Source organism: Achroia grisella, unplaced genomic scaffold (genome assembly GCF_030625045.1).
Source record: "Achroia grisella isolate CSIRO2021 unplaced genomic scaffold, CSIRO_AGI_Agris_v1 utg146, whole genome shotgun sequence".
Classification (NCBI taxonomy): domain Eukaryota; kingdom Metazoa; phylum Arthropoda; class Insecta; order Lepidoptera; family Pyralidae; genus Achroia; species Achroia grisella.
Window position 1 is genome coordinate 1525295 of NW_026712636.1, and position 15045 is coordinate 1540339.

Consider the following 15045-nt stretch of genomic DNA (forward strand, 5'->3'; position numbering starts at 1 on the left):
ACCACTGGACGGTTCGGGCTGAAATTTGGCATGCAAGTAGATGTTATGACGTAGGCATCCGCTAAGAAAGGATTTCGATTAATTCTACCCTCAAAATAGGGGATGAAAGTATGTATGAACTTTGTCAATTTTAAACCGATCGGGCTGAGACTTTGCATGCATAAAGTTATAATAACGTAGGCATCCCCTAAGAAAGCATTTTGATAAATTCCACCCCTAAGGGGATAAAATAACGCGAGCGAAGCCGCGGGCAAAAGCTAGTCAATTATATTTCTACAAGATATTAAATTAAATTATATTTATATTCCTATAGGAATTGTTTCTTATATTATATAGTAGTAGCTGTGAACTGTTACTCCTTATTTTTAGATATAGGTCGTCAAATAGCAACAGAGAAACAGGCAGAGATACTACCGCATATATAATATTAGAGGGCATTATAATTATTTATTTATTTAGGATTAGTTGCTCACCACATTTTCAGTTAATATCTATATACTTCTAAAACGTGTAGTGAGCTAATGATATATAACAAAGTTATTAAATTTATTACACTAACCTTGCGCCTGACATTCTCTCGAGAAGTCCTTGCTAAACAGGAGTCCTTTGAAAGGCTGCTCCATATCTAGAGTTACGGTGACGGAACTTCTGTCGCAGGTGGTGGACAGATCGACGACCCTGTTGGGTCGTGTCTGCTGACCACCACTCGAGGTTACTAAGCACGCCAGCAGTATTGCGCGCCACATTGTATTGGCGCCCTCTGTGAACAAGAAACAATAATTCTGAATCATGTATAGTAAGGGACTCGAGGTTATTTCGCTTACGCAGGTCACTTATATCTTTGCGAGTATTATATATACTTACTAATATGTATTAGGTATATTATTATTAATGTAATAATTATATAGCCTATGGGACTCTAGAATTTACCTTTGAAACAGTGAAAGAATTTCTAAAAACGGAGCATTGCTTTGGAGTTTACTTTCCCGCAGTTAGTTCCTAGTTAGTATAGGTTAGATCCCGGTCTCACCCGAGTTTAATATATATTATTTCTAGCTTATTTTACCTTTGACATAATAAAAGATTTTTTCAAGATACTTAATCAAAGATCTCAGAGACAATCCGTACACATAAAAAATCAAAATTCTCCTAGCAGTCAACCTAATTTAATATCTACCTAGGTACTTTAATAAAATAGGGTTTTTAGAATTCTAGGAATCAATATGTTAAATTCATTCATTGTTAACTGTATTCGATTATATCACAGATAGAGATACAGAATCACGCGGCGCAACTACGCGAGTTGGATTAAAAAATGTTGTATCATCTGTTCATGAAATTGTATTCATATATGTTCAGTCTTTTAGTCGTAATTAAGTTAATTAGCATCATAATATACAATCTTTCACATACTTATTATTAACAGGTAAGATTATTTTGTTTTTTTAAAGTATTACCAACATTATTAAACGTTTCCACTGTATCTATGTTGTTTTACATTGAATACGGTAATATCTTTTGTTGTTATGGGATACCGCTACTTCGTTCCCTGCCAACAATCTCTGCAATGGTTTCTCATTAATATTGATTTAAATATTTTGTAAAACGCGCAGGTTTCTTTGCTATATAGTGGATCTCAATAGTATTCAAATATTTTATTTACCGCAGAAGGTTTTTGGACCTCGTAAACACGTTATTTTTCAATCCACTTCGATTAGAAACGTTTAGAACAATTGTCTATAGCCGACTTTCTATGAACTAAGAGCTGTGTTAAGAATAGATTAAGAATAAGATTACGTTGTCACGTTTCTATAGCAATCACGAAGTAAAACAATGTTGTAATATTTGTGGAATTTATTTTAAATTTAACTAATGATCGCCCAGTGATTATAATTAATTTAAATTGTACGTTTGAACGTTATTAATTTTCAAAGAATATAAGTTGCGTATGTTAAAAGAATTATTTTAGTAGATGGACGGATCAGTATGAAATCTAGCACAGTAAAAATTTATATGGATAAGAAGTGCAGTAGGCTAATATTCTTTTTAATTAAAATGCTTAAACAATACCATTAATATTTTTTTTGTAAAAATGTGTGCAAAGTTCTTTTGTCTGTGGATATAGTATTTAGGAGTAGCGGAAACGTTACTCGGAAACTTTATTGAGCATCATCAACTAACAATTACATAAACAGTTATGTTACATTGCATAATTTCTAATTAGACGCAATTAAAACTGTACCACGATGCGGGACCACGGACGGTGCTCTCTGCGTGTGAATTTGTCGTAATTCTAGAGGTAAACAAGATTAACTCTAATTTAATTATAAATATTTAATGAATTAACAATAGTAGGAGAAAGATAAATGTTAAGTGGGTCGTATTGTCTCTCACGTTAGTGTTAAAATAAAGATTTTTCATAACGATTATTTAACTCAGTATTGCCAGGTTACCATCTTGTTTATCTCTGAATTTTGCAAAAAGTCAACCAAAATTCAGAATTTGAAAACCGATGATAAACTCAGGAGTAAACTGTATCTATTACTAAAACCAATAACCGAAAACAATTCAGATTTAAAGAACATATCGCTCATTTCATAGGTATAAAATACCGTTGAAACTTGAGAATATCCTCCTTTTGGTAATCGGTAAAAAATTAAGACTATATCTTTGTGGGACTATATCTTTGTTTTATATATATAGAATTGGATGTGTAGCTTCTTAAGTTTTATTATATATATCTTTGTTGTTATATATAGAATTGGATGTGTAGGTCAAGGTTAATAGTGTAGAAGAATACCACTAAACACGCAACCGCAATTCACAACTCGATTGAATTGAGTATATGAATACAATTCGGACATCAGATCAAGCGGACAGATCATATTTGGTGCGAGAATAATCTATCAGATCCGGTAATCCATTACGAATTTTAATGTATCGATAGTGCATTGGACGATTGTATCGATTTCAAATTGGTGTTACAGTAACCTAGAATCGTACGTGATTATAACAATGTACAGTTCTACTAAAGTACCAAGCTACCCAAAAAAACTTTGATTGTATCATTTTGATTAATCTAAGATTTTACTACCAATTATGGTAGAAATTAAATACTTCTATCTCACGAAACAAAACAAAAACTAGTTTTACTATTTTTATTAACTTTTATTAATATTAACAAGAAAAATATTACTTTTTTTTATTAGTATAACATAAAATTAAACACAGGAAAAAAATTGCAACTAATTTGCCATCTACGAATATTGCAAAGCTTTAAAAACAATCTTTGATTATTATTTATTTATTATGTGAAATTATGTAACAATATTGTAAAAAAATATAATTAAACTCAAAATGTGCCATTAAAAATAAATACAATCTGGTTGCTTTGGGAGTGCCCAGAACAATCTTCAGATAATGAAAAAAATCTTTAATGCACATAAAATGTGTACATAAAGATGAAATCCACCGATTAAGTTCAATAAACCAAACTTTTTTTAACTTGACCTTAACCATCAAAGCGTAGATAATGTAGGCAATTTGAAATTGAGCTTTTAGTTAAATTATGATATACAAATCGAGTTTCATATAACACGATTGTAAGCCGTAATAGCACCATAACCTGCTGGGAGATAATAACATTTATAATTTCCTTGCCTCTATTATTTCGTAGGCAACGACGGCAGTTCGTTGACGCCCAATTTTGTACGGTACCAAGTAATAATTATAATGGCTGATTCTGTAAGGTTGTAATAATAATCGATTTGCCTACAATGCAAATTGCGATGATTTCATAATTACGACCAAAACCCGATATAGAATTGTTTCATATTTCAATTTAGATGGCTCGAAGCAAGTATTAAGGAAATTGATATAAGAAAATGTGAAATTTAATAAAGAAAAACAAATTTGTGCACATTTATTTTCGGTAATTTATAATTCATCCATGTTAAACCGTATTTCACTAATCTGTTTTACAGAGTATATATTTTTAAACTACGCAATGGATATCAATGTAGTTTTTAGCAGTAGATATAGTGATTCAAGAGGAAGGTTTATATGTAGATATAATACATCTGCTTCTTCCTTATCCCATAAATTTGGGGTAGACTTAATATGTCTCTTCCATTCAATCCTGTTCGCAGTCATCTCGTAATTTATTCCCTTCCTTACACATGTCATCTTTCACATTGTTCATCCATTTCTTTTCGAACTTCCTGGACCCTTTAACACATCCACATCCATATGCGACACCCTCTTTAAAATATTTGTATGTATGTTTACTAAGGGAAAAATATAAATTCATCTGACATATATTCATTTAATTTTGATAATGCACCGCCCATATAAATATTAATTTTCCCAATGGTTGAGTGAGTGTTAAGTACGTCATGTACCTACATATTTCTGATATATTTGTGCATTGAAGTTTTAATAAATGAATAAAAACACTCATGCAGATGAATTTATGGAGTTTCCCTCTGTGCATTACAAATAATGTACTGATATGAAGGGTTAAATGACAAAGCAAGAATGCATACCTTATTCTGAGAGTTGCAACAAATGAGAGTGGTTGCCACCATGGACGGGCAATATATTTTGTGACGTATGATATACGTGACAGATATCACTTTCCATTAGCCAAGACGTCAGCCTTTTTACCATACCAATTACATAAAAAAAATATGTCATTAGAGAAATTACTGTATTTTATTATTCCCGTATTATCCGTGCACCCGTGCGACACCAAGTCGCACGGGTGCAGAGTAGTATACATTAACTCAAAATTGATAAAGTTTTGAAAAACCACTCTAAAGTTTTATCTTTAAAGTCTAATTTAAAATTTTGATATTTCTGTATTAATCCAGTATTGTACTAGGTAACCTACCGTGTCGTTAGTGTCACTAGTTAAATTACCAGCAGCAAGAGTCTGTGCTCAAAATATAATGACCTATGACCGTATTTATGGCCAGTACCGTATTTTAAAATTGACTGACTCAAAGACAACACTATAATGCTCCGTATAGCGATGTCAATCTTGTTCTGGTATGGCAACATTAAACTGAAACGGTCGTAATGCGAGGTGCCGTTAATGTCGTTTCAACCGTTTGTTAGCGCCACTATCTAGGTGTATAAAATTATTTATTACAGCCTGAGAATATGTTTGTTCATTTGTATTGTATGAAAATTTTAAGTCCTAGGTATATTAAAAAATGGACTTATTTTTTATCAATTGAAATTATTTTCGAAATGGTTTTATAATTACTTTAAATGTCATTTACAAGTTTTAGAAAACTAACGATTCGCCTCGGCTTCATACGGATCCAATTACTGTAATTATATTATGTTATTTTTTAAATTAAATCTAACCTATATAATTTAGTATTAATGTAGAGACGAACTTCTTAGCATCCCATAGATTCACCGTCGGGTGCCGGGTCCATTGTTTGGTAGAGAGAGTAACGAGAGGACGAGAAGACCAGGAATTTGTGTTGTGGTGAAAAATTATGTGAAAAATCTATCCTCACTACAACGTTAATTTAGGTAAAATAATAGTTTTTTTTATTAATATGTGTACATTATTAACAAAAATTATTATTACTAATATAACACATATCTATCAGTTTATCTATTAGTCTCAATTATCTATTAAAAAGTAAGACTCTTTCTAAGTATATATTTTTTATTTCAGTTCTTTATAAGAATGCATGAGAAGAATTAGAAAGAGATGTGCTAAAATTCTTGGAGCATTCCTATTAAGTATTTGTGGTAATAATATCTCTATGTTTGTTTGCTCGAACGCGCTAATCACAGGATCTACAGGTTCAATTAAAAAAATCTTCTAGTTTTAATAAGTCAATTATCGAGAAAGGCTTTAGAATATATAGGACCTATAGGAGCAGATCATCATTAGAAAACGTAGAGAAACTTGTGTGGTTCGTCTGGTGAGTATTTTTATAACTACCATCCTTCATGCTGGTAAACAGTAGATTAGTGGACCCAGACCATCTCCGTCTATTGAAACGTGCATTGTATATAAAACTACTGTTACAATAATTCACTATTCAGTCCCACATTTGACTTTTATCTCTGTATAGTACTAAGTTGAATTATATTACAGTGTACAGTTACATGCGTAAATGGTAAAAAGTTTTTAGTTTTGTACATTTCTATGTATATTATGTATTTATAAAAAATAAGTATCGAACGCCCATAACAGATGCAGACAGATAGACAAACACAAGTCAACCGGGGGTTGAAGGTTGTGGCCTCGGGGCGAACCAGACAGCAACTATCCGACCCCGGGGGACTGGGATTTAAGCCCGTGTGGGTTTTCTTAGTACATAATTAAAAAATATATATATTACAGTAGGACATACAATACAATAAACGTAATGTAACACATTTTGGATTTTTTATGTAAATACAAAGAAGTAAAGCAGAGCTTTACTGGGAACTAATCTTATATGACGCTGTGTAAATTATCCATGAATATCATTAATTATATTACAATTAGCGAAACATGATACATAATTTAACTTTTTTTTACAATGTCCGACGTGAAATCGAAATGGTAAAAACCAGCAGGTCTAACTCTGGAATCTAATGTTAATATCGATTATAATCCGATTCAGGTTTGTCCTTTTTCTTGAAACGGAATCAAAACTAAAACGACAAAATAGCTAATAATATGAGATATTTCATTGGCCTGATTTCATTGAATATTACAAACACACACACTTATATTTCTACAAATATAGACAACATTACATAATTCGACTTAACTTGTGATTAGCTGATTTGTATCAGTCGAAACGAAACTTAGCTTTAGAAGTATTTACATTACACAGGTAGATACATTTTTCAGTTTCTCTTGATATATATATATGTAGTTGTAAATCCATGATTTCCTTTAATTAAATAATGACACAATAAGCTAATAGTTTTATTGGTAAAAAATTTTTTTTAAATAATTATTCAGTTGGTTGCCGACCAATAAAAATCATAGATTGTACGATTGTAATGTATATGAAATAGTGACTTCACTATGACAGTACTAAATGTTTATAGATCAGTGTACATAAGTACTAACACTTTCTCATAGCAGGCTATTGTACCTCTAGTTTTCTTTGGTTCATCTCTGAGCTTCATTCATTATACTTACTTGTAATTCTTCAATGTCAATCAGTGTTTCGCTATATTTATACATACATCTACATTACATTGGTTACCATATTATATGTGATAACATAGAAAAGAAACTATTTATAGCTCTGTATGCATACATTGCAACATTTTACGTGCGTTTATATGCGTATCACAGTCTCTATTTCAGCTGTCAGCAGCTTCTTTTATAAGTTTTATAATCATACGATAAGAAAAAAAAATTGCTATATTATGACTCTATATTATTAGCAATATTATCTTATCTGTGCTGTTACTATAGTAAACTTTGCATTTATAATTGTAAACTAAAGTAAACTTTATATTTATTATTTTAAACTAAAAGTCGTCTGCATGAGTACCACAGTATCTATTTCAGCCGTCAAGTTGAACTTAAAGGCAAAACTGGTGCATCTAATTTAGATTACTACGTACAGTGGCGCCATCTATATGACACACGGATACAATGTCACAGTAACCTAATATTTTGACAACACACATTACAACCGGAAACCTATTAACTCAGCAAGTGGGACGCGAACAGTCTGCCGTGTATCAAAGCTCTGAAACAGTTATACTGCCCGTTACGTCGGTAACGAGTGCGCACTGAGGAATAGCACTAACAAGCTATGGGAATAGAACGTGGCTTGATGAAAGGTATGATATATATTTATATGCCTTATTTTTATGTAATTACAATGACAAACAATCTGACGACCTACGTGATGGTAAACAGTAACAATGACTGTATAACAATGAGAAATCCGTAATACCACTCATGCGTTGCCGTTCCACAGAACTAAGATGCCATGCCTCTTATCCTGTAATTTTACTTATCCTAATCCTACCCTATCAATGAAACACAGCTTACAAGTTGCTTGGCTGAAGTAGATAAGACTAGATAAGGTATCCATGCTGACGACTTTTCAGTCTCTATCTTTCTTCATCAAACTAAGCTGTGTAAAATCTTGTTTATGAATGTTAGTTGTGTTTAGATTATAGGGTGCGATTAGGTAGTGAAATTACAGAGTAATTAAGAAATTACAAATGATATCTTGGTCCAATAAAATCAGCATTGCCTTGCCTTTATCCCAGTATTTGGGGTCAGCGCAGTATGTCATTCTCTTCCACTGCTCTCTATCGGTTGTCATATCTGCACATACTCTTCTTTTATTCATATCGTCTTTCACACAATCCATCCATCTTTTCTTGGTCCAATAAAATGGCAATACTTAAGTGGTATCAAGGATTCATGCGATTAGGTAGTGAAATTTTAAGAATTGATGAGAAATTACAACTGATATCTTAGTCCTCTGAAATTCCAACGTTTTAGTTGTATTAAAAGATTCACATGATAACGTGATGTCTCTAGTGTTGTTCATATATAAGCAACAGTTACAGCTTACCATCAGGTAGGCTGTTAGTTTACCTGGTATTAAAATTAATAAAAAAAATTGGTTTTTATTTTTTATTTATAAAAATAATACGAAACATTAGGAAGGAAATGAACAATTGTATAGGAAATTATGTACAATTATGTATTACGGACGTTTATTGTGTTTAGGAACCGATCACGCAATATGCAATTTACGTTAAACTCGTTCTGCTTAAGTGAGACCTAATCGATTGAACTCTACATTAGTCTGTCTGTAGCTTATCAATAGCCTATCCATACGATCTATCCAAAAATCGTTTAAAAATACTTATTGTATTCTTTCGCGTTTAATTACATCTTCGTCATTACATAGTATAAAGTTGCGGTCGCTGTATGTCCGTCTCTATGTATGTTTAAATCTATAAATGTACGCAATGGATTTAGAAGCAGGTTTTTTTTTTAATAGATAGAGTGATTCTAGAGGAAGGTTTATATGTATAATGTATAATACATGTATATCCGTGCGAAGCCGGGGCTAACAGCTAGTAATATTATAAACGCGAAACTTTGTGAATATGGATGTTTGTAACTACTTCACGCAAAAACTACTGAACGGATTTTGATGAAACTTTACAGTTATATAGCTTATGCATCAAAATAACACATAGGCTATTTTTATACTGCAATTTAACGTGGATGTAACAACGGGTACATCTAGTTATTAATATATTTAAACGGGTTTTAACACGAATAATATTATGGTAAATAATAATTAGACCTAATGGTAATGGTAGTTGAACAAACTGTATTTTGCACATTCGTTGTTACTCCAGTCAGCTTGTGACCACGATAAGTGGAACTTAGTCGAGAGACGTAAATGCCTTTATTTACCATAATATTATTCGTGTTAAAACCTCTTTAACTCTATTAATATTTGTCTAAAAACATCATACAAACATTATTAAAATATAAACATTCCTAACAATTTATATAATACTCAGTTAAAATGGTCTTGATAAAAAATATTATACCGTAATATAAAACAATAACAATTCGAACACAGTTACCTGAAACACGTAGCAAATTCTCGTCAAAAACAAGTAAATTGACAATAACTAGTTCACTGATGGAATATTCTGATAGTAAATCTAAATCCATTCAAGGCTGTAATACGATAAGGTCTTTATTTTTGAAAAATTCCAAAAGATCATATTAATCAGTAGTTTAGATATTTAGCACATCATTCCATTTACTTCCGATGGTCGCAGGCTCGATTATTCGCACAATGCAAACGTTTGTATTCATAAGTATTGATTTCGTTGTTTTGTATGTGTATTATTGATTAAAATATGCAAATAAGTAGATATTTGTATCGGTTTTTTAATATCTATAAAACACACTGTGCTCTGCTTGGACCAGTCTGTGAATTGTCCAGTGTTATTATTATTTATTTTATTTTATATTAATTTAAATTATAATTTTGTAGATTATTAAGGTTCCATTATCAAATACCAATTTTAATATTATTAGTATTTTCAATTTGACCACCGGCTTTAACAAGAAACAAAAGAGTGTACAAATACATAGGTAGTGGGTGTAATGTTTTTTATTGATATAATGTATTTTTTAAGGAAATATAAACAAAATATTAGTATTGTGCAGTGTGCAATTCTTTATACTACTGCAAGTGTGCGAGTTCATACTCCTCCGTTTGCCCTATCGTCATAAAAAGGTGGTACAACATTTTTACTTCACGTAGTAACATATACTTAGATAAGTATTTGTAACGAGGTTGTTTGCCGCCGGCTTTACACAGCCCTCCTAACCGACATCTCATGTTATTACATATTTGTTTGTTATAATGGTAGAAACAAGAGGTAACGGATTAATTCAACGATGGTCACATTTCACGTAACCCTAACATCACAGTGCACACGTGAACGCAACGGAACGCTTTCACTCTCGAACCGACGTCGGTTCTGATTGTTATCTAACTAACTGTTATGTTATACCGCGGGAAATAAACATCAGATGCGTTACACTCGTGTATACTGTGCCTGTAATATTTCTGTCAATACTTGGCACCCTTCCATTCGTTTACATCTCCACATAACTTAGTGTAAAGTGAGCTCTCGTTACGACTCCACGTACAAATTTCTTGTTTGGAAAGTATACACTCTATTCTGAGGATATAAAAACCATCGCTCCGAAGAATATCCTTCAATTCTTGTCCCTCACGGCTCTAGGTAGCGAACTTTGGAAAAGGGCGAGCACAATAGATCTATGCAGATCGCACTACCATAGGTCTTAGCATCTGACAATAGCCCAAAACGTTACTAATAAGCCACATAGCATGCTATTTATCAAAAATCTTACTAATGTAGTTCAATTATTACACCTGTACACTCAGTACCTAGATACTACAGGAAACAAATAAATTAAGTAGCGACAACTCATCATTTCCTTTATAATGCTGTAGTGGTGAGGTGATAATAATTGTAAAAATATTGCACTTGTTATCATGATCAATCCACTGCAGTCCGTTGCTGGACATAGGTCTCTCCTTAGGCACGCCACTGGGCATGTTCTTCTGCCCTTCTCTTCCAGTTACTACTCGCCACCTGCGAGGTGTCCTACATTGTGTTTTCCAATTCGCGGTCTCCACTCTCGAACACATCTATTTCAACGAGCATCAGTTTTGCGACAGATATGATCAACCCACTGTCAGTTCAACTTGGAAATACAAAGAGCTATGTCAGTGACCTTAGTTGAATGCATCTGTAAATAACTTTAATTGAAGTAAAAGTCTTAAACGAATTTGGAGTAAGACATTTTATTTATCTCCACCTCAGAACCTGTATAGGATTTCGTTAATACTTAATTACCATGTGTTTAAAAAAATATTATTCATTAACCCATATATTAATTAATAAACAAAACATCAAAACTGAACCGCTATCTCGCACACTTTTTGAAATCAGAACACTTATCACGTATCAAATCAATTCAACTCACCATTGTTGTATTGAATAACATATTACAATTCCTACTCTTATTATTACAGCAAATAAGGTTTCAATTTCCACTGAAGTTATTTCAAGTTCGCCCTCTATCGTGACCGAAGACCATTGGTATGGGTACCACGTTTTGACCTGTGCCTGTGACCCACAATTGATTTAAATTTGTGAAAGTTGGGAAGGTATGTACCTGGAATATTTATCTTGTGGCTGCCCAATCATGATCAGAAGAAGGAAAAAGATTGTTAGTAATGACTAATAACTGTATTCCTAGCAGGTTGACCTCAATTTGGTACCCCCTGTAAACCATCGTGGTAAATTGCCATTTGCCAAGATGGACGAGGATGGATGCCTGACTTCATGCTCATCCTATTGTCCTCCACCTGTTAGCGGGGCACCAGTGGGCAGTGGGGGATGTTAAGATGAGCTTAAGCTTAAGGTAAGTTAGTGAAATTCACTAGGAATTTATCATGAATGTTTCCAGACAGAGGTAACCTGGTACAATAGCAATGGGTTCACTAGTCCACACTGCTAAAAATCCCATTTTTCTCCTGTTTAGACAAGTAGAGCAATCATCATCATCAGCCCACTGCACTACTACACTGTACCCACTGGCCTATCCCAAGGCACGATCTTCAGCCCTTCACTTCCAGTTATTACCCGCAACCTTACGTATGTTGTCGCCCCAGCTAGCTGCGAGGCCTACACTATGTTTGCCAATTTTTGGTCTCTACTAGTAAGTAGAGCAAGGCGGCAGTATATTCCTGCTCTTGCATCGGAAATTTTTATTGTAATCATTAGATTAAGAAATATAAAATGAAGGTTAATTTTGATATAATCGTATAAAACTGTTGCATTACTTGCCACACGATGCCATTGTGCAACGTTAAATTATTCAACACATTAGGTGAGGAATTTAGAAGTACTAAAATTAGTTTCAGTACATTAGGGATTTAAAGAATGTCGTTTGTTAGTTAGTTAATGTTAGGTAGACTAATAAATAAATAATATTTCGATATGTGTAATATTAATAAATTGGAAACTAAATATGAGTACACTACGGACACAAAATAATTATTTTAGTAAAAATGTTTCATACATTGAAGTTTTATACAAATATGAATTAATTGAAAAAAAAATTACTGCTAATATATCTGGAGTATTGCTTGGTTATCGTACTAATAAATATTACAGGGCTACTTACTAATAATTATTATTATAAAGAAGATTATCGCTGTGGTATGTCGTGCTGATAGAAAAAAATGCGATAATTTATTCAATACGAACCGAGGTCTCGCAACACTATTTGTGCAGACAATAATACTTGAAGCGGATTTCTTTTTATTAATTATGTGTTTTAGATCGTTTATTAAATCACAGGCTGCATATAAACTTTCATGCAAAATTTCACCACCTTCAAATTTAACGCTTTTTACAAAAATTAGCCAAATCTTTCGTCCAATATACTTGTAACTTATATATGTAAAAATTATTAAGCTTCAATAATTATAGATATAATTATAATAGGTATAATATTAGTACCTTATTCTGGGTGTGTTGAATTATGTTTTTCGTTTTATTATTTGGATATCTTTGAGCAACTTGCTTGGCTAAAGTTGTGGCTATCTCAAACACCTAACTACTTATGTAAAAACATACAAGTGTCAAAACTACCGAATTTTGGTGGTTACCTGACGTGGCGTTTTTTTTACATTATCTATTAACCTTAATAACGTTACTTATATAATAGTATGTTATGCTATAATTCCGGATATGCAAAAATAACGATGAGAAATAATTCGCCAAAATGGAAATATATTTTAACATATTGCGAAATATCCGGCAAGAAATAAACATTTACAAATTAACTAGATGCATATTGCAAAAAAGACAATAGTAATTTACATTTTTAGTATATTATATTATTTCCTTCCTAAAAATATTTATATATATATTATATATTTTAGGTTTGTATCTATACTATTATAATATTATTATGAGGTAAAGTTTGTGTGTTCAGATGAAAGGAACCTCCAGTTCTAAAGCGATTAAAAAAAAGTCTATTTAATGAAATCAATAGGCTATAGTACATCACTCTACGAACAGTATCTGTAATGGAAAAAGTTAGTCGGATCACCTAGTATTAGATATTTAGGTATTTCGCTGTATTATTATGAATATCATTAATTTATACAATATTTTTCGATGTAATTGGACTAACAAACAAGCTGAGAGCCCACGTTGCAAATGGTATAACTATACAAAAATTTAAAAGAGACCTTATAACGATTTACAAATAGTTTAGAATAAAGTATCATTCTACATCAAGTTACGAATAAATAGCAGCCCTAAGGACAGTTCATTGACCAGTGCAAAAGTATTTACAACTCCAGCGCACCGAGACGTGACTTCTTAGACGCGAAATGGCCATAAATACCGATATAAGATTTATTTTTCAAATTATGGGAATAGACAATAATCTGACGGCTCCCTGTATAGATTGTGGTATTTATCGTTGATAATATATATAAAATAATTTTAAGGATATTCAGAATTACCTATGATATCTTTATATTGTTCTATTTTTAATTAGTTTCTTACTTTTGTATTTTTTTAACTATTTGCACTTCTGGGACCACATCCTGTGACACCCTGTGTTGGGTTGACTGGAAGAGATATATTTTAGAGATAATAGTGATTCTAAAAAAGTGCAATAAAGAATATATAATTTACAGTACTTCCGCCTTCAGAGCTGAAGTTAGTCCTAAAAACTCTCAAGGTATGGTTATATATGTACATCTTATCTTCAAGATATTTTTTCTTATATGTATGATTTTCAAATAGTGCATCTATCTGTCCTACGATATACCTATGCTGGCGGGACACCACTGAAAATTACACTAGCCTATTATGGCAAATGTATCAGGAATTAATTGCGATGGTTTCCAGGAGGAACTGCGTGGAAGTCGACCTTAGTACATTGCCAAGAATCTGGTCACTAATCTCTACTATTAACAACCATTATCATCTGTATTGGTAATTATCATTATCATCTATCTTAGTATTTAAAAAGTTAAGAAATTGTTACTGGAGGATAGTTATCCGCCTAGACAAAATATCCAGACATGTTTTTCTAAATTTGAGAGTTTGAAAATCGAATCCAAAAACTCTAGCTTTACAAAGCAATGTAGACATAGAGTTTGTCTAGCCGTCTATCCATAGATAATACAAGTCTTCTAAATCACGATGCCCTTCTCTAGGGCACCATTATATCCCGTTATTCGACCGTGACCGTGTCGTTGGACGATGACTCGTTGTTTTGACGCTGCTACCTATTACTAAGCAATATTTCACAGATAAATACCAGAAGAGAAACGAAATTGCACCTTAATCCAATAACGAACAGTTTAACATTGTTCAGCCGTGTTGATGGATGTAATGTCAATAATAGTGTTGAAGATAACCTTTCTCGTGATGTAATGGCAG

At 32.4% G+C, this 15045-nt stretch overlaps 1 protein-coding gene across 1 annotated transcript in view; it reads right to left on the reverse strand.

Annotated features, from left to right (window-relative positions):
- Window positions 1–15045, reverse strand: part of LOC131855608 (uncharacterized) — a 41433-nt gene that overhangs the window by 4684 nt on the left and 21704 nt on the right. The window contains exon 2 of the mRNA XM_059206894.1: window positions 560–760. Within this exon, the coding sequence (XP_059062877.1) occupies window positions 560–746 (187 nt within the window). The 5' untranslated portion in view covers window positions 747–760. The remainder of the gene's footprint in view (window positions 1–559; window positions 761–15045) is intronic.